Below are 21655 nucleotides of genomic sequence, written 5' to 3' on the forward strand. Positions count from 1 at the left end.
TAAGAAAACAAGGTAAGTGAGAAACATTGCCTGTTTCCATCATGCCTGACCTTTAAAAAGACAAATGTGGCATATTGGAAAATGGTGTAAGCAGAAAAGATAAATCAGTCTCCTTGTACAGTCTTACATATTCTAAAATACTCTAGAGTGAAACCTAGCTGAACTTAAGCAGAGAATTAGAACACTTCTCATGAATTTAGGACAACCAAAGAGATCTTTTAAACTACTATAAAGAAGATCCGGCCTTACAATCCATGTGACTGCCTAAACTGAATTAAGCCAAAACTTACGCTAGAATTCTTCATGAAAATAAGTACGTGGAAAAGCATGATTGGAAGTCTTTATAGGGAAATCAGGCTTCTGTTTACTGAAAATGTTTTCTTCATTTCAGATGAAGAGTGAACTTGTTTACCACTTTTTTTAAATGATGACGTTTAAAATATTAAGACACATATAAAGTAAAAAATTAATAGTTAAAAATTTGAAGTACATATCAAAATTTTTTTAGAACAGAGACTACATATTTATAGCACAAAGAAACGCACGCAGCTCTCCCCTGACCATTGTACATACCCCATGATCAAGGCACACGCCCTGCCTGCCACCTGCACACGTCTCAAATGCTTCTCAACACTGTGTTTCCAGAAGCTGCTATAAATTAAGTTTAATTCACACACACCACCAAAAAAAAAAACTTACTTCCCATCTAAAATTCAAAGAAAGTACAGTAAATGTACCAGAAATTTAGAACAAAGTGGTTATCATAGCTGAGGACTAAATTTTATTCTCAAACCACATCAAAAAGCGTCACATAGTTTAAATTGGAAGTTGAAAGAAAACATATCCCACCAGGAGAAACAGACATTTTGCTGGGATCTGTGACATCGACTCCACTTTAATAATATCAGATAACAATAATGCACTAAGCATTTGCTGTAGTTCTGCAACAAAAGCACGTAGAATCTTTTTTAAAATGCTAAATTCATAACAATAGATTCTAACTCCAGATTTTTTCATAATCTCTACGGCAATATAAAATTCTTCCTTCTCTAACTTAACACAAAGGGAGAACTTAAAGAATACCTAGTTAACAGTTGCATAGACACACCCTGCAATACCGTGTGCTTTAAAGCAGTCTTAGGAAGCGAAGAGCTCAGCGAATTCTTTGTTCACTCTCTCTCCTTGGGCATGAAAGTCAGGGCTCAATATTGTGATTTAAAGGCAGGGCAATATGTTCTAGCTAACAGACATGCATTCTGTTGTAAAAATATGGAAGGCTAACAAATTATCTTTACTCCAAGAGACGGGCCCCCTAATCACAAGGAGGGGAACTCCTGAGGGAGCCCAACAGTAACTTTAAAAGTGGGTTAGAAGAGAACTCACAACCGACTTGAATACATGAAAAATACAAGGCTGGGTCTCTAGATATTGATGTTGTACAGAATGGAAGAGATCATTTTACCTGAACATGTCAAAGACAAGTATTACTAATCAATCAGCCTGACTACAAATAACCCTTCTTAAAGCACCAGATTTTAAGTAGTTATTAATATATCTATCATGTGATTTAGCTAAAAGTATCTGAAAGAGTTAACTTGTTGGTTTAGATTATCCATATATGTTGGACATTTTTGTGAAAATTTTTTTAACGTTCTTTTACCATAGTTGATTCTAAATTTTTCTTTCTGAGAATTAGTCAGTAGCCTCAGCTGCTTATGAAAGCCCTACTCACTCTGACAGAGTTGGCCACAAGCAGAGAATAAAATGCTTCTCTTCCTATTTGTCACAATTGTCATCCAATTCATTTGATAGCTAAACTATATATTTTCACCATTTTGGGAGTATTTTTTTCACTTGTGTTCTCAATGTCATCATCTTCAACACTCTCATGTTTATATTTACCTGTATTTATTGTCATTTCAACAATTTTCCCATCTCTCAAGGAAGGCATAGCACGTGTATCATTGTCAAGGCTCAGCATTCTTTGGGCTTATAAACCTGTGGCCTCCATAAGATTTAACATCATCTCAGTAGTGACACAAAAATCTTTCAAATTTTCACCTGTAGGGTTTTCTTCCAAACATCATTTTAGGCCAGTCTGTGCCAAGCGTTTCTTAACGATGATTTATCAGCATCAACTCCAAGTATTACCATCTCCATAAATAGCATCTTTAAGATTTCCTTTCAAGAAATCTTGGATTCTTCAGCCTCTGCTTACTGCAGCAAGCATAGGGTTAAAATTATATATATGTGTTCTTCGTGGGGACATACGTAATTCCTTAGTCACAAGGATGTATTAAAAATGTCACATGGCCAGGGAGGGGGCTGAAATAAATTCCTCAAATATGACTTTTCACTGGAAATTTAGGAGAGAGGAACCAAAGCCATGGTGGGACACGTGTTTCCGTCAGCAGAAGTTAGGAGAGAGGAAGCGATATGTAAAGTTGAAGTAGAAGGAGACACCTCAGGATGGCTAAAGGAAGCAGGGGGTGGCCCTCACACCAGGCGTCCTCTCCACATCTGAGGGTGACATCCAGGAATGAAGGCATCCATGTGGAGCAGGAAAGGGAGCAGAATGAGAAGAATTCTGAATTGACCAGTTTTTGACCAAAAGAAACTAAGCTTTATATTGGAAGTGACTGAGCTTATTTTGATTTAAAATGATTAATTTCTGTCATCAGTGGAAATAGGGGCTTGGAATATTTTTAAGTCAAGTTTGTAGAAATATGATTTACATGTAGCAAAATTCACTCTTTTAAGGTATATGGTTTTGATGAGTTTTGACAAGTGTTTACAAGTCCTGTGACTACCACCACAATCAAGATAGAGAATATTTCCATCACCTCAGAAAGTTTCCTTAGGAGGGCTGTGATTTTAATCAGTTATGGAGAATTTTTAAAAAGTTATATTTCTGCACTCATCAAAGCTATGATTGTGAAGATTCAAATCCATCATATGATGATAAAAAAGATGCAGATGTAGCAGATGTGGATGACATCTAGAAAGATTGTGTCATACATGATACCTGCCTGATTGAATGAACATATAAAGGAATTGAATCCAATTAACTGTTTATAAAATGTATTACATTTAGCACAGTTCTGTGATTTTAATCTGAATTCCATTTGAAGGACTGCCTCCTAATATCCTATCATGCCAAGACATTTTTCATTCCTTTGGTGGGCCATTTCTTGGTTACTCAAGGTATCAGATATGTAATGATGAGGGCAGCCTTTCCTCAAAGCTAGCTGGAATGGAGTGTTTTAAAGATCTAGACATCAGAAGTTTATTTGTAGAACTGAATTGAGTCCTTCACCCTCAGACTTATATGTATGTCTGTACATTCATAGGATGAAGAAGAGCCAGTGTACGTTTCAGGAGGAAAGGACCACCACTGACCCAGTCTAAGATGTCAAGACTGAACTTAAGAAGTACTGATGGCCAAATAAAGCCAGCCCAAGAGGTAAACATGGAAAGGAGCAGGCTGGTGCCTTATCCCAGTCTGCTGTTCGTCAGTATTAGAATGTCATAATAAATTAGCTGAACCAGAAAATGTTCCTCCTACATTTAGAAAGCTACTGCCAGAGAAATGCCCTAAAGGGAAGCAATCTTCTCAATTTAGGACGATTTTGAATAAATCATGAAAAAATATTTCATAATTCTGTTACTAAAGTCACCTGAAATTACCCATGATATATCAGGCAATGGCTGTGTTTGCAGGACTGTCTGTAGTCCAAGTCACGGTCGACCCTCACACTGAGCACCCTCCTGCAGGAGTGCGCTTATCTGTGTTTTGGGCATCTTGGTCTCCTTCTCCTAAACCTCACGTGTTGTAAGTACAGGGCTCATGTCTTTTTCAGTTTCGAACCCCTCACTCCTGGCACATGTAAATGTTTACTGAATAATACCGAATAAATGAATGTCTATCTATCTGTCTATCAAAAAGTGTTGTGTACTGCTCTCTGCTGGTTGCCCACAGAACCACTGAGGTACGAATCGTATAAAACCTGTGGCTCTGGCTGCTCTTCACCCAGAACTGAGCCTTAAACTAAGACTACCTTCCCAGGCTCTTTTTGCTCCCTACTTTGCTTTCATTCCCCATTCTATTTCAGGGTCCACCTGGCTTCTGGCCCTTCGGCTTTGTCTCCTAGTCTTAGATCTATATGTGCCAGAAGGAGTGGACAATAGACTCTGGCTTCCCAGACTCTGCCCTCTCTAAGGAGCTCCATTCACCAGTCCTGAGGAGTGACTAAAGAAAGGAAGGGGGCCAGGGAGCTGGCATTGTTAAGCCCTTCATGCCAGACATGTGCTAGAAGCTCCTCCTAAGGGAGCTCATTTAAAATGGCTCCTCATCTTCTTTATGCAGTAGGGCCCAGTGGTATTATCCTCTTTTGGTCCAAACCATCCAAGAGTTCTCAATCTGTTGCAAAAAAAATTCTCCATTTATCGAATAAATTATAGAGTCACATAAAAATATCATTCTTTCAGCTGTATCCCTAATGTTGTAGACTTCCATTCTCCTCTTAGTAGGGCCTTAACTGGAAGATTCTCCATCCAGCCCTTCCAAATATTTAGTTCCCTAATTTAGAGATGGTGGTACCAAAGGGTCTCTGGGCCAGCCAGTCTCCAAACTCTCTCCAGCTGGCAAACAACCCTGGGGCCATGATCTCTCAGTGCCCTTTCCTCCATCCTAGGAGACAAACTCTTGAAACATTTCAGGGTCCTACAGACCTTGGGTAACATAAACAAATAATCACAGAGTCTAAGAAAAAGACTAGAAGGCCATGAACTTTGCATTTGTGCCCCCATCCCTGTCAAAGTGCACACAATATTTTTAGTGAATCTAAGTTTTTCGGTGTTGTTTTTTCCTGAACATTTTCCCAATGAGAGAAAAGAAATGTAATTGTTTATGTTTGGGGGACTTCCCTAATGCCATGTTTTCAGTCATGCTGCTCAAACGTTCCTAGGTAATATGGAAAGCCTTTTCCCCGCCAAGTCCGTGTGCGGCCTGCCCCGGGTGAGCCAGCTCCTCTCTGCACACGGGCGCCTGAGACGCTGGCAAGCACTGAGGCCTGCCTGCAGCACCTCAGGAGTGTAAGCTTCCGTGCCGGAACCTGCAGAGCTCTAGGGCAGCGCAGCTGAACGTCCCCAAGACAACCCCTCCGCGGAATCTTTAATTTGATTTAATTTAATGGACTGTTTTAGTGCTTTCTTTCAGGTCACCAAGAATTAAGCTTTCTCAGCACTCATCGTGGTGAGATCATGTTGATACAAACTGCCCAAAGAAATAAGATCTCAGAAACAGATGGTAAATGAGATTCAGCATTAGACACGTGCAGACACTTCAGTCTGCACTGAAGCTTTGTGGGCCAAGACTGTACACACGGTGGTTTGGGGCTGAATCTTCACGTGCCTCTTGGTGGAAAATGTTTATCTTATTGTTGAAAAAGAAGCACCTTTGAGCTGTAGAAAGAAGTGCCAGAGTGGGGAAGAAAATGGAATTTCTTGCTGTTTTATAGGAAGTCGCCAGGAAGGCCTCACTGAGAAGGTCCCTTGGAGCAGAGGTGAAGGAGCTGGCGATGCAGAGGCCTGGGGGAGGCACAGGACAGCAGACAGGACAGTAGGGCAGAGGCGCCTGAGGGGTGAGGGGACAGCTTGCCTGGTGCCATCAGGGAGCACTGAGGCTGGAGCTGGGGGAGAGTGAGCAGCCTTGTAGGAGGGTGTGTTGACTTTTACTCTTAGTAAGGTAGGAGACCCTTGAAGAGTTGTAGGCAAAGGAGTGGCATAATCTGATTAATATTTTAAGAGGGTCATTCTGGCTGCGGAGTTGAGAATAGCCTGTCTTAATCCTGAGGTGATGTTTGCGTTTGCCTTCCATCATAACACCAGCTAAATGCTATGAAGGAAGCTGGAGGGAAAGGCAAGTTGAAAGGAGAGGACAAAGGAATTAGTTTAGTGTGCGCTGAGTGCCTCCGATGTGACATATACTGTATTCACATCCTCATGCACTCCAGACAGAAACTCCATGGGGTGACCTATTTCTGGTTTGCCTGGAATAGTCTCGATTGACATCTGTTGTTCTTGTGTCCATCTTTTTTTTATTATTATTTATTTATTTATTTTTCCCCCAAAGCCACAGTAGATAGTTGTATGTCATAGCTGCACATCCTTCTAGTTGCTGTATGTGGAACGTGGCCTCAGCGTGGCCGGAGAAGCGGTGCGTCGGTGCGCACCCGGGATCCGAACCCGGGCCGCCAGTAGCAGAGCGCGCACACTTAACCACTAAGCCACGGGGCTGGCCCAGTTCTTAACAGAGCTTTTCTCCTCTCTCAAAAATGTCCTGGTTCGGATGGTGAATCATATGGTGATCACTCTACTAATAGGTATTAAATGCCCCATTTCACAGACAAAGTAACTGAGCCTGAGAAAACCTGTGTCACTTGCCCCAATTCACAAAGCCAGTGCCTGAGACCAGGATTTGAAGCCAGACTCTGCTTCTCTGAGCTTCAGTTGTCTCGTCGAAGCCCGTACTTTCCCCTCGAACATGGGTATTGTGATAAAGGCTAAAGGATTCAAGAAAGTTTGCTTGTTTCTTTTAAACTTATCTTAGCTCAGCTGTTATCCAAAACTTGCTGTAGATTGTCAGTAAGTGTTTCATAAAGACACTTTTCTCACTCAAGTCTGATAAATACAAATATTTTGAAGCAGATACATGTATGATGGTACTTTCTTACACTCTCATATAGTTATTTCTTAATTCAAGGGAAAGCACTAAGCACACCTCCCGTGTGCTTGCCAAAACCTAGTGTCAAACATTTCTTCATCCCCAGATGTGGCCCCAAACCTCCTATTATCATCCATCTCTCCTGAAAAAAGCCTGGAGCCAGAACTTGTAAGCCACTGTGAGCTGAGTCGGCATTCTTATCAGCTCTGGGCATCCCGGCCAGGCCATTAACTAAAGATTCTTAAGGACAACCGACCGAGGGCCATCAGCAGCCCTGGTGCCTCTCCCCATGAACATGGCAGACGGTGAACAAACAGGAGGAGGCGCGGAGGCTGTGTGCGCGGACAATCTCGACTTGCCAGTGCTAGTCTCTGGAGGAGATGGCTCTCACCCCACCAGCAGTCTAGCTCAGCCCCAAAGAGTGATGATTTATAGACTAATAGTCTTAAAAATCTTTTTCTTTTAAAACCATTCCAGTAATCTTTTGAACAGAAGAGGCAAAGTCACAAAATTAATTGGCTCAGAGTGTAAGTGCCAACTGCAAGGAAAAGCACTCTTTTTGTGCTATTAAATTAAAAAAATATATAACCCTCCAGTGTGACTCTGGGTCTCTATCCAGCTTGGCAACCCTAAGTATTAATAGCTTCCTTTTAAAAAAAATTCCTCCACATCATTCTCTGTGTTCTTTCCTGGGCCAGCTTCAGAGTGTTTTGACAGATGGACAGACAATCCCCAAATATTGAAGGTCAACACCTCCTTACTCCTCTTTTTAAATCCAAACCGGAGAGGTGTCAATTCAGTGGTTTGAATCTGCAGTGGCTTCCCTTGATGTCACAGGAATAGTAAGTGAACCTCTTGGTGGCACCAAGAATGACTTTCCAGAGTGATATGAAGCAGACTCAGATTGCTTACAAGTAGATTTTGATCCCTAGTTAATTCCTGATCATTGAGGTGTCATTATTTTTTAATTTTCTTAATTCAATGATTTTCCCCTAAATGAGCAAATATTCAATCTGGGAAAGGGACAGCTGGATTGATTTGTCAGAATCAGAGAAAAAATGAGAAGACTGGATCCGATTAGCTCTAGGTATCATGTGTTACATTATATTATTTTGTAGGATAAAATGCCTTAAGAAATGGTTGGTGTGCTTCAGCTAAAATATTAGCCTTTTAAATAAGAAATGGTAATGGATAAAGTTTCATGAGTTAGTTTGGGAAAAGAATGAACAGAGAAATGCAAAGGAAACACGCTGAGCCTTTACTGCTGGTCAAGTTAAATGAACCCAGAATCAATAGTTCATTTAAAGTACAATGGAGTTTCTTTTCTATCTTGATTTTTTCTAAACCCATACAACTTCCTTCCATATTATTTTTGCATCTAACAAATTGTGGATATGTCAAACAGGAGGCAATTGGAAGAAACACAAAATAGTTGTCTAATAGAGTTTAAATCAAGTTCATTTTAAAATAAATGCAGCCTTTCAAAACACTACAAATTGAGAAATAACTAATACAGCAGGCAAATAAGATTTCTTCTGTTTGTTATTGGTACTATGGATTTCAAAATTCTTCTGTACACCATTTTTGAAGAGCAGAATGAATTCTGGACAGATGTTAGCAACTGGGTGAATAGTATAGATAGGTCCCAGGACACGCAGGGTGGAAAGCAGGACTCTAAATTTCTTAGGACTCTTCTGTCTTTTCCACTTCAGAGTCTTCAGGACATCCCTGGACACTATGCCACACTCACATGGCTGTAGGACAACTAAAATTGTTAGGATCTTGAGCTTTATGTATTGAATGAGATTTTATATGATAAAATGCTTTTGCAAACTGTCAAACTATATACAAATATAAAGAATTAGTATTATAAAATACTTCTTCATTCATTAAGCTGGTCTTATCCTAAATCTTTCTTGCTATATCTGAATTAATCAACAAATATTTCTATGGCACACAGCCCACGTGTTCTGTGCCATGCGTCATTCTGACTGGGATTGAGAATACGTAAAATAGAGCCCCTGCTGGGAGATTAGGTTAATCAATATGAAGTCAGTGTAGAAAGACTAGACTCCCCGTGGATGTTTAAAGGAAATAGGCTGAAGTGGAGGGGCAGGGATGGTGACTTCGATTTGGGACGTGGTGGGTTCAAAGCATCAGTGTGCTGTGGAGTGAAGCCTTCCAAGGGAACCTGAAGAGAAGAAACTCATGAGAGGGCAGAAAGAGGGGAGTCCTGACACTGGAGATGATAACTGAAGCCATGCAAACTGAACAGCTGCTGGGGAACAGGAGCCCTGTCTCAATCACCTTTATTTCTTCTGATGCTCATTACTCCTGGACACACGAGGCACCTAATACCTATTTGTAGACATGTGTTTACCTTTATTTGTGTGGAATGGCTGAATGAATAGACCAATGAGTCGATATTAAAGATGATGAGGTAGTGAATCAACTAATGGAATACTGGGGCTCTAAGCAAGAAAGAAGACAGGGCTGAAGATGAAGAACTGCTCCTCCTCCGTGTAGAGATAACAATACAAGTCAGGGAGGGGCTCAGAAGGGCAGGGAAAGATCAAGCATTTACACCCTCATCCTCAAAGGAAGAGGACCATGTGGAGCCAGTGATAGAAAGAGAAAAACTGGAGGAAACAGTGAAGAACTAGGTTGGCATCATGTGATGGAGGTCAGGGTTGGAGACACGAATAATGACGGGAACAGTTAGTATTTATTGCGTGATTACTATGTGCCAGGAACAAAGTACTGTGAGCACATTATCCTAAAGACTAAGTGCATTATCTCATGTTCTCAAAACAATCCTATGTCATAGGCACTATTTTTATTCCTGTTTTATAGATGAGACAATGTTGGCTAAGGGAGGCTAAGTAGCTTGCCCTGGGGGACACCAGCTAAACACATTGCCAAGCCAAGTCTAACCAGTGTGTCTGGTTCCAGAGCCTCTAGAAATCTCTGCCTTTTCAAATGAGGGATTGACAGTGTGAAACACAGTAGAGAGATCTAGGACACTGAGAACACACACACGTGCACACACACACACTCAGTTATTTCATCTGGAAGAAAGAGGCCACTGGTATCCACTGACAGAGAACATTTTCACTACAGCAGCGGAGGCAAAAAACAAAGGTGGTTATCAGAGATACAGGGAATGGATGGAGAGAAAATTAAGGCAAATGTGAGTTCACTTTTTGGCAAAAAGTGAAAACAAAAACTTCAGTAAGGGAAGGTAGGTGCACCTAAGTTCATGACTGCTGACACTCGCTAGCATAGTGTAGCCAAGAAGAAAGTCACATCTAAACGGCTAGCAAAACAGTTCACAGAAAGATGAATTGATGACATGCAAACATCTCTGTATATACATTTTCACTTTTGAACAGCTATACAAGTGTTAATCCTAAAGCCTAATATTCGAAATCAGGAGTAAGCAAACTAAGGCTGTGGGCCAAATCTGTAGCACCTGTTTTCGTACAGTCCAGGAGCAAAGAATGCATTTTACTTTTCTTAAAGGTTAAAAAAGTCAAAAGCTGAATACTGTTTCTTGACAAATGAAATTTATGTGAAATTCCAGTTTCAGTGTCCACAAACAAAGTTTTACTGAAACACAGTCGTGCCATTAGTTTATATATTATCTCCAGCAGCTGCCTCATGACACAGGCCAAGTTGAGCAGTTTCGAGAGACTTGATGACCCACAAAGCGTAGGATATTTAGTGTCTGGTCCTTTACAGAAGAAGGCTGCTGACCTCTGTTCTAAATCATCTCAATCATTTTTATTTTTAATACACATCACAAGGAAATGAAATTCGATACCTGGCAAAGGTGCTTTATTAGTTCTCACAACGGGCATCTCTTTCCATATATCTCCACCATGTTCATTCTCAGCTATCCAGGAATCAACAGGTAGACAAAACAGCTCACGTGTGTCTATATTTTCGAGTCTAATTTCTTCCAGATACCACCCGGGATCCTTTCCGCTGTTGTCATGTCCAATACGTATTTTATAGATGTCACCAATATCTTTAAGGTTAATCTGCAACACAAAGGAAAAGGGGAAATAAAACTCCCCACATCTCTGATTTAATTTTTCAAATTGCAAATTCATATTCAATTTTGAGCTCAATATCTACTTCCCCCCCCAACATACTCCTTACTAATTTCCCTTAGAACTAGTTACCTGTAACACCATGAAATGCTGTTATATACAGTGAAGCACAAATCCATTGACCATGGACAAGCCAATGGATTACATCCAGCTAGTCTTCACTACATCTTTTTTCAGAAACTCACTATTATTACCTTGCAAAATAAATGTTTTATTGTAATTGTTGATATATAGTATTTATTCAGTAGTTAGACCTGAAGAAGATAATTTAATTCTCTGGTGTCTATAATAGACTGGATTTTCCCATTAAAGTGGGATCCTGAGGAAAAGAAGCCATATACGCTTCTGGATTTAAACTAGGACTGACCAGGCAGCCAGCCCTGAAACAGAGGGACTTTGTATTAAAAAAACTGATTTTGCAACAGTGTTTAATGTGATTAACAAGAAATTCTGCCATATATCCCTTTGCATCTCACCAATCACCTAATTACCTGGCATGATAAATATTCTAAAGTAACATTCACTATTCAGAACAAATAATATTTTTCTCTTGAAAATTCGTACAGCAGTCATATAAAAAAATGATCAATTATATGCTACGTTAGTTTTCTACTGCTGCCATAATAAATTATCACAAACTTAACCACTTAAAACAAAACTCATTTATTGCCTCCCAATTCTGTGGGTCAGAAATCTAGGCACTGCGTGGTTCAGCTGAGTCCTCTGCTCAGGGCCCTACAAGCTGAACTCAAGGTGTGGGCTGGGCCAGGCTCTTCTCTGGAGGCGAATTCTGCTTCCAAGCTCATTCAGGTCATTGGCAGAATCCAGTTCCTTGTGGTTGTAGAACTGAGGCCCCTGCTTCCCTGACATGTGGCACCTTCATCTCCAAGCCAACAACGGCACATGGATCCCCTCTCATGCATGGAATCTCTGGCTTTCCCTCGGAGAGAGGGAGAAAGGTGTTTGTTTTTAGGGGTTCATACGACTTAAAGTAGGCCCACCTGGATAAATCCAGCTACTCTCCCTATTTTAAGGTACTTAAATTACATACTATGCGACACTATGGTTAGAAGCAATTTTATCTGCCTTCTGGTATTTTGTCTCTCTCACCCCAACTTCTTTTCTCCTCTTCAGTATTACCATGAACATTCACATCACCGCAGGAAGTTAGTCCTTTACAGTTTATGCAGACCTGCCACTTTTTTCTACTAAAATATCTTTACTGGTAATACAATTTTGGATTGCTTTATTGGTGATGATTGTTCTGAATAAATTCTGTCCTCTAGCCAAAATGTCCTTTGGTCAGGGTACATACAGACAGAATTCAACAAAGTGGAGGTAAATAGTTGGGTCCTTACTATTACTTCTGGAACAAAGTGGTTATAAAAATACTATCATGTAGAGAATCTTAACAGTGGTGTTTAGTACAGGTGGGTGGCCTCCCACAATCCTCCCCAGAGTTGCAGAGAGAGGGACACATGATAGAAAACAGCAACCACACTCCAACATACACACTGAGGCAAAATTGTGTGGTGGCTAAAACTCCAGATTTTGAAATCAGATCTGGGGTTGTAAGTTCCTCTGCCTTTGCTGGTTGTATAAACTACAGCAAGTGTCTCCACTTCTCTAAGCTTCAGGGTCTCCACCTGAGCACTATAAGAGTACCAATCTTATAAAGTACTATAATACTCGGTAAGCATTAGCAGCTATTGTTATGGCTATCACAATTGCGTTCTAACTAGAAAATGCCTAAATCGATGTAACTTAAAAGATTAATCTAAAGACAGGGTTCAGCACTGACAGAAGGAGATTAAAAGTAGTATTTGGCCATCATATGTGAAATTGAAATTGATAAACCCTGTGTCTAATCCTGTTGGTAAAAGTAGAAATTTGTAAACAATAACTAAATCTTGCCATGGTACAGAAACTAAATCACTACTCATACACCATGTGTGCCTGGGTTAGTCAATTAAAATCAGAACCAAAATGATTGTACCATAGCCTGGCTGGTGCTATAAGTTGCTCCCAAATTACTTTTAACATGTTAACCAAATTTATTTGGAACTATTAGTTCTGGTTTAATGTAGTCAACCTGGATCACCTCAGCTTCAATCAAATGAAAATGCAATATGCCAAGAAATTATTCTTGCACATAACTTTTTTTTTTAGTTTTCTGCATTCAACTTCCTACATTTGAAAATACAAAAAAAGAGTGTAGGATGGCTTTTCATCTACAGAAGGACCACATCACAGCTTAGCTTTTCTCCAGAAAGAGAATTATGCTTAAAGTGGTATACGGTCACAGATTAAAATAAAATTGTTTTTAATTTGAGGACCAAAGGATTGAGAGATACAGGGTCATAAAGAGAAAGGCAGAAGATATGTGGATATATAGTCCATTCCCATTGCTCTATTATCATATATCGAAAATTGTAATAGTATCAATAAACTCCCACTACATAACCAGAACATGAAGATTAAAACGAAGTGTTGCCTGAGAATATCTGATTTGGTATCTGAATATCTGAATTAGTAACAAAAAAGAGGTACGTTTACCCTAAGTTTAAGGAAGACCATAAAGCACTTTGTATATCCATATTTTTGGATAACTCTGCTTATTATATACACTACTCCATGAACATTTTAAATGTGTACTAAGAAAATTAAACTATGTGACCATTTAACAAGTTCTATGACATACAAACAGTGCTCTAAGCAAGCAGACAAACATGAAAAAAACAGAGCTCTCACAATCCACGTGTGAGGACAGGGATGTGAACCACTAATCCAATACATTCCAAGTGAGAAACAAGCAAAGCAGAGGTACAAGAAAAGTGTGATGAGATGATTTAGTACAAGCAGGGCAGGTGGTGAGAGACCTGGACTTTGAGGAATAAGCAGCATGTCCAGAAAGAGAGGAGAAGACAGGAGACAGGAGAAGACAGCCCCTCTAATACCTGGGGCAAAACCAAGAATTAAAGTGCTTCTTAAATATGAGTTCATTGCTCCTGCAATTTTAAAATTCTAAGTTTTATTCTATTTGAACAGAATCTAGTATACTTTCAGGCACGAATAAGTACTTAACAAATGTAGATGCTGCTGGAAGAAATGAACCTGCAGCAGGTGTTGTTGCAACTACCTGGGGGGAGGGGGCGGTATCTTCTCTCAAAACTCCAGTTCCCTTATTTATAAAGTAGGGTTATTAAGAATCATTTTGCTGGAAGGTTGTGAGGATAAGTGACATATTAATTAGCAAAAATTGGGCAAAGAAACAAGTATTAGGTCCTCAATAGATAGTGGTGACCTTAGTAATTATTATTATTATTATTACTAAAGGGGGATCAGAATGAAGTAGGTGATGAATATGACAGGCAGAAGGAAACTAAAACATTTACGTGAATTCTACAGGCACTTTTTTTTTTCAATGCCTTTGACCCTCCAGCACGGAGCTGGGTGTTCAGATGGGAGGAGAAGATAAGTCAAGGGAGACGAGTCCTCGCCACCCATGTCCTCACCACCCCGCAGCATTTCCAGGGGCTCCGAAGAGCAGTGTGTCTCTAGTGTGGAATTCCTGATGATGGGGCAGCCCAACTGGATCAGAGTCCAGTTCTGGGAAGCAGTGCATGAGAGGAAAAGAACAAGGCTTATCATGGGAAAACCAGGCTGGAGGCTGGGCCCTCTCATGTCATTTCATGTTCCTGAGCCTCAAGTTCCTATTTGTAAAAAGAGAGTTTTGTAAGGACCAAATTAGATAATCTTGTGAAAATACTTTTTAATTTATAGACTGATAGCCCATACAGGTCTCAGGACAGAGAGCAGGGTGGAGAGGTGTGGAGAGGCCTCTAAAGAATAATCAGAAGGGTTTGTTCTGGTATCTTGTGTTCAGACTACCATGATCCTTTTCTTGGAGCTCACTTGATTGAAATAGTTGGGAAAATTGGGTAGTAATTTGAGAGTTACTCAAAAAATAATTTGAGGATTCTCACAAGAAAGAACATTTTCATTTGTCAATGAAAATAGAAATATTCATGCAAGAAATAGCAGAAAAGATTCTCAAAGTGGAAAAATAAACTTGAATAAAATATATTCCATTTTCAAATTCCACAATACAATGCATATCCTACATTTTCAAAGACGGAGACTTTTTTACACTAAAAGTTGCATAGCATATTAGTTCAGATACAGAACTATGAAGGAATAACCTGCATTTTCAAGGAAAACATGACTAGTGGATTTGTGAATATTCACACAAAAAGTTTATGGGGAAAATATTCCCTCTTCAGGTATCTTTTTTTTTAGATATAGCTCCTATCCCAGACATTTTTGCATTTGTAACTACTGCCCAATTGGATTTTTCTAAGTTGGAGACACTAAATCTCTTAATGCAAAGCCTCAGTATTTTCTCAATAAATGGTAAATGTTATTTTTTAAAACTTAAATTCTATTCTAAAAGCAAATTTCATGTTGTGCAAAGTCTATATACTCTGATTACCCAGAGTTCTGTCTCTAAAGATTTGGTAGCTTCTAACTCAAAACTAATTCTGGGTACATTACACACCTGAGTATCACTTTCTTGAGAAGACTTAATGAACTTCAGTCTTTGGTCTTTTTGGTTGTTGACTTACTCTACTATCTCCCTCACTGGACTCTTAACTCTTTGAGCACCTGAGCTGTGTCTTCTTTTCTGTATCCTTAGTATTTACACAGCATTTGGCATGTAACAGATGGATATAAGCATTTTTTGAATAAATAATTCAATTGTTGATTTTTTTCTTTTTGTATGTTTCCTTCATTCTTTTTGCTTTCTAGTAAAATCTTGGTGGATGAAAAAATTTGATGATAATTTGAAAAATTTCCTTTATTTGTTATGACATATTCCCGGTAGGTATCTGACCCTCAGTAACTAGGAAAAAGTCCTAGTCATACTTTGAAATATTTGTAGTTTTTAAAAAAATTCAATAATAATTTGTAATTCGACTAATACTGTCCAAATGAATTTAAAAATGGATTTTTACCTTATTATGTCATCTATGTTTTTGACAGCAAATGAATTCTGATTGGAAACAAATCCTGATATCTTTATAAAAGAGTTCTATGATTAAAGTTAAAGTCCATATCCCATAGTATATATCTTTGACTTATTCCAACAAAGCAGAGATATTTTTCTGGATTTTTCATTAATCTTGATACTAGAACAAATATAAACAGATTGTGAGCAATTCTGTATTTAGGTTCCAGTTTCATTAATGGTAGCTTATATTGACCTAATTCTCTAGCAATAATAATAATAAACTCCACATAAAATATAAAGAACTGCATGAAGGCACTAGAAAATAACCAAAGCAGGCAGAAAAACAGAAGATTTGAAATAATGGGGAGAAAAGAGTTTGCCCTTGAAAATGGGTGAGATCTATATTTGCATGGCTTTTCCCCTGGGGGGCATTCCTAAGTCTATAAGGCACAAAGATGGTAGAACTCAAGTAGAAAGTCACAGTATAATTAAAGAGTGAGCAGATTGAATTTAGGACTGCCGATGTAGTAGGAAATTAGGAAGAGAAATCCTAGAAAGGAGGAAACAAAAGTAGGTGAGTTCCCAAATCTGCATATAAATACCAGTCAAATCCTAGACCAACTACTGTGCTATGCATATGTAAGTAAGGCTCCAAGGAGCTTAGAGAGAAAACAACAGTCAGAAGGCTGAAAGAACTGGTAATTTCAGCTCCTGCTTGCCCCAGGTGAAAGACTTTAGAGTTTGAGTCCTACCAAGTTTTAAGAGCATGGTAAATACCTGGGGCTTTTGATTTAATCCCTAAGTGCCATGCATTAGAAATGAAGACTCTCTCTCCCTACTAAAAAGATTCCCCCAAAGCTAAGGATAAAAGTGAAATACAAGTGCACTAACAAGACATAAAAACAAATCTCCACAAGTTCAAGGTGATCCACCAGTAATTTAACAAAACTCAACATTCTTCAGAGGTATATAACAGAATCCAGAGTCTCTACACTATTGTCCACAAAGTCTAGTATATAATAAAAAATCACTAGACATGTGAAGAAACTGGAAATTGTGACCCAGAGTCAACAGCTAACAAAAATAGGCCAATAAACAACCCAATTGCTGAAATTAGGAAATAAGGACTTTGAATTAGCTGTTATAAATGTGCCAAAGAATCTACAAGAAAATACGGATATAATGGGTAACGAGATGGGAGTTTTCAGGAGATATCTAGAAATTATGAAAAGAAATAAATGGAAATCTTGGGTCTAAAAATTATAATAACTGAACTAAAAATTAATTGGATGGTATTAATAAAAGATTAGATGCAAAAGAAGAAAGGATCAGTAAACTTGAAGACAGATTAATAGAAATTATCCATACTGAAATACACAGAGGGAAAATGAATAAAAAAGTTGAACAGCACCTCAGTGACCTGTGAGACACTATCAAGTAAATTAACATATATGTGATTAGAGTCTTAGTAGGAAAGAAGAGAGAGAATGAGGCAGGGAAAATATTTAAAGAAATATTTATTAAAATTTTTCCAAGTTTGATCAAAAACAGCAACCTATAGATTCAGAAATCATAGTGAATTCCAAGCAAGATATATGCAAATTAATCCACACCTAGAAAAATCATAGTCCAACTGATGAAAAGGAAAGAAAAATTCTTAAAAGCAGCCAAAGAAAAAAGACATCCTATGTATAGGGGAATAAAAATAAAAATAACGGTTAATTTCTCTTTAGAAACAACACAAACCAGAATAGAACGGAATGTCTTTAAAGTGCTAAGTAAAATAAAAAGCTGTCAACCTAGAATTTTATATCCATCCAAAAAAGAACCTTCAAAATGAAGGCAAATGAATATATTTTCATTCAAACAAAAGCTAAGGAAATCCATCACTAGCCAACTTGTACTACAAGAAATGCAAAGGGAAGTTCTTCAGGCTTAAGAGGAATGATGTCACATGGCCATGTAAATTTATGGCAAGAAAGGAAGAGCATGGAAATAGTAAATATGTGAGCATACCTAAGACAGTTTTTTCTACTTGTACTAAATTTTAAACAAATTAGTTGACTGTTTAAAGTAAATATAACAATGTTTTGAGGAGTTTGTAACATATGTAGAAATAAAATATATGACAGTTGCACAAAGGATGGAAGGGGCATAAATGGAATGGTACTTTTTAAAGTTTATTATATACATATGATGCATTAAGAACGCATATTGTAATACATACATAAACTGCTAAAAAACAAGGAGTCAAGAGGCCAAGTTAAAAAGCCAAAAGAGGAGCTAGAATTGAATAGTAAAAAATATAGACATATAATTGTTTAAGCCTAACAAAGGTAGGAAAGAAAGAACAAAGTAATACTTGCAAATTATATATCTGATAAGATTGTAGTATCCAGAATATAGAAAGAACTGTTAAAACACTTTCTATGTTTTAACAAAACAACATATATTTTTTGTTATATAAAAATATATAATTCTTTTATTAAAATACATATATAATTTCTATAATCTACAGCCATCATAGAAAACAGTTTGGCAGATCCTCATGAGTTTAAACATGCTATTATCATATAACTTTGCAATTCTACTCCTGGGTATATACTCAAAAGAATTGAAAACAGGCATTCAAACTAATACTTGTAAACAAATGTTTATATCATGTGTATATATATTCACATAGCGAAAAGATGGAAATAACCCAAGTGTGCATCAATGGATGAATAAACAGATTGTGTTATATATAAACAATAGAATATTATTCATCCATAAAAAGAAATGAAGTATGGATATATGCTTCAATAAGGATGAATCTCAAAAACATTATGCTTAAGTGAAAGAAGTCACACACAAAAGACCATGTATTATATGAGTTCATTTATATGAAATATCGAGAATAGATCAATCCAAAGAGGCAGAAAGTAGATTAGTGGTTGCCAGAAGCTGTGTGTGGAGTCCGGGAGGGGTAACTGCTTAGTGGATACAGGGTTTTCTTTTGTGATGATGAAAATGTTTTGGATCTAGGTACAAGTAGTGGTTGCACAAACTGGAAATGTACTAAATGTCACTGAATTATATATTTTAATATGGTTAATTTTATGTTATGTGAATTTCATATCAACACCAAAAGATAAACAGACTAAAAATTCCAATTAAATGGCAGAGACCCTCAGATTATATTTAAAAAAAAAAAAAAGCAACACCCAACTATATGCTGTATACAAGCAATGTACTGTATAAAGACACAGGCAGTTTGAAAGGCAAAGGATGGGAATATGAGACAACAAGTAAACACTCAGCATAAGGAAGCTGGGTGGCTATGTTAATGTTAGGCAAAGCTGACTTCAAAGAGTATTACTTAAGATAAAGAGGGTCACTTTATAATGTCAAAAGGGTCAATTCAACAAGAAGATATAACAATCCTAAGTGTGAAGTCACCTAATAACAGAGTTTCAAAACAGGAAGAAAAACAAAATGGAGAAGTAGACAAATCCACAGTCATAGTTGGAGATTTTAATGCCCCTCTCTCAATAATTGATATATGGATACTAAATCAGTAAGAATATAGGAGACTATGAATACCATCAACCAACTGGCCCTAACTGACATTTAGAGAACATTATATCCACAACTACAGAATACATATTCTTTTCAATTCTATATTTAAAAAAATTCAGCCACACAGATTTCCAAAATTAAAGGATATAACAATCTCAATTATGCATAGAACTTTGTGTTTAGAGAGAAGGTAAATCAGTACTGTATAGCCAAAGCATTCCTCCATGAGGTAGGCAATGCAAATGCAGAATTTGTTGAGTATACAGCAATGTAAATTATTCTTCAAGTACTGCAGCAAGGACTTGTCCCTCCGCCCATGATGCCCTTCCCTTTTTTACTGCCCCAAACTTTGTCACTCTTTAACGTTTTGCTCAACCACCCTTTTTCAAATATGGTTACTTATTCCAGGTGTTTCAAACCCAAGTCAATCACTGTCAGGCTAAGCTGCCTTTTTTTAGTCAAACGTCTCTTATTACATCTTTCACACAGCTATAGCCAAATAAGTAAAGCAAAAATTGATAGAATTGAAAAGAGAAAAATAGACACCTCTGCAACTATAGTTGGAGACTTAACATCTTTCTCTCAAAAAGTGATGGAACAACTAGACAGAAAACCAGAAAGACTATAGAAGAACAATATATCAACCAATAGGATCTAATCAAAATTCATAGAACATTCTATCCAACAACAGCAGAATACACATTTATTTCAAATGCCCATGGAACATATATTAAGATAGATCATATTTTGGGCCACAAAACAAACTGCAACCAATTTAAAAAAATTGAAATCATAGGGTATGGTCTCTGCCTACAAGAGAATCAAACTAGAAATCAATAATGAAAAGATAACAGAAAAATCTCTCAACACTTAGAAACTAAATAATCCATGGGTCAAAGAAGATGTCTCAGGGAAATATAAAAAATACATTGAACCGAATGAAAATGAAAATGCAGGATATCAAAATTTGTGGAACACAGCTAAAGCAGTTCTAGGAGGGAAATTTATAGCATTAACCATATACACTAGAAAAGAAGAAAAAACTCAAATGGATAATCTAAATGTTTACTTCAAGAAATTAGAAATAGAAGATCAAAATGAACCCAAATAAGTAGAAGAAGAGAAATAAAGATGTCAGAAATCAATGAAATTGAAACAGAAACAATAGAGAAATAAATTAAAACAGAAAACCGGTTCTTTGAAGTGATCAATAAATTTGACAACCTCTAGTAAAACTGATAAGAACACAAAGACAGAAAACAAATTTAAAATATTACAAATACAACAGGGGTTATTATTATCCAAGGGGTATATGCTCCAAGACTCCCACTGGATCTCTGAGACCACGGATAGTACCGAATCCTATATACACTATGTTTTTTTCTATAAATACATATCTACGATAAAGTTTCATTTATAAATTAGGAACAGTAAGAATTTGACAACAATAACTAATAATAAAATAGAACAATTATAACAATATACTGTAATAAAAGTTGCCATAGATCTTAGCAACCTCAGTATATGATTTCTTTTCTTTCCTTATTAAGTTGAGAACTTTCACCTTTTCACTTAAAGGAAGCACTTTACGGCTTCTCTTTGGCATATTCCAATTGCCAACATCATGACTCTTGTGCTTTGGGGCCATTATTAAGTAAAATAAAAGTTACTTGAACACAAGCACTGCGATACAGTGACAATTGACCTGATAACTGAGATGGCTACTAAGTGACTAACATCTGGGTAGTATATACAGCATGGATACTCAGGACAAAGGGATTTCACATCCCAGGCAGGACAGCAAGAGATTTCATCATGGTACTCAGAATGGCATGCAATTTAAAACTTACGAATTGTATATTTCTAGAATTTTCCAATTAATATTTTTGGACGATGCTTAACTGTGGGTAACTGAAACCACAGAAAGTGAAACCTCAGATAGGGGAGGACTACTGTATATCCTGTAGACACCAAAATGATTTACACACATAAATTTACCACTTAGATGAAATAGGCCACTTCATCAAAAAAACACAAACTAGCACAACTCACCCACTATTCAATAGATCATCTGAATAGCCCTGTGATGAGTAAGGAAATTGAATTTTAAAATTCCCAAAGCAGGAATCTCCATGCCCAGAGAAGTTCTCACTGGAGAATTCTACCAAATGTTTAGAGAAGAATTAATATCAATTCTACAACAATCTTTTCCAAAAAAGGGAGAGAACACTTCCTAACTCATTCTAT

At 37.6% G+C, this 21655-nt stretch overlaps 1 protein-coding gene across 1 annotated transcript in view; it reads right to left on the reverse strand.

Annotated features, from left to right (window-relative positions):
• The window catches only part of RP1 (RP1 axonemal microtubule associated), a 280695-nt gene that overhangs the window by 14643 nt on the left and 244397 nt on the right, over positions 1-21655 (reverse strand). The window contains exon 25 of the mRNA XM_014791537.2: positions 10548-10767. Within this exon, the coding sequence (XP_014647023.2) occupies positions 10548-10767 (220 nt within the window). The remainder of the gene's footprint in view (positions 1-10547; positions 10768-21655) is intronic.

Source organism: Ceratotherium simum, chromosome 31 (assembly GCF_057802395.1).
Source record: "Ceratotherium simum simum isolate JZ-2026a chromosome 31, ASM5780239v1, whole genome shotgun sequence".
Classification (NCBI taxonomy): Eukaryota; Metazoa; Chordata; class Mammalia; order Perissodactyla; family Rhinocerotidae; genus Ceratotherium; species Ceratotherium simum.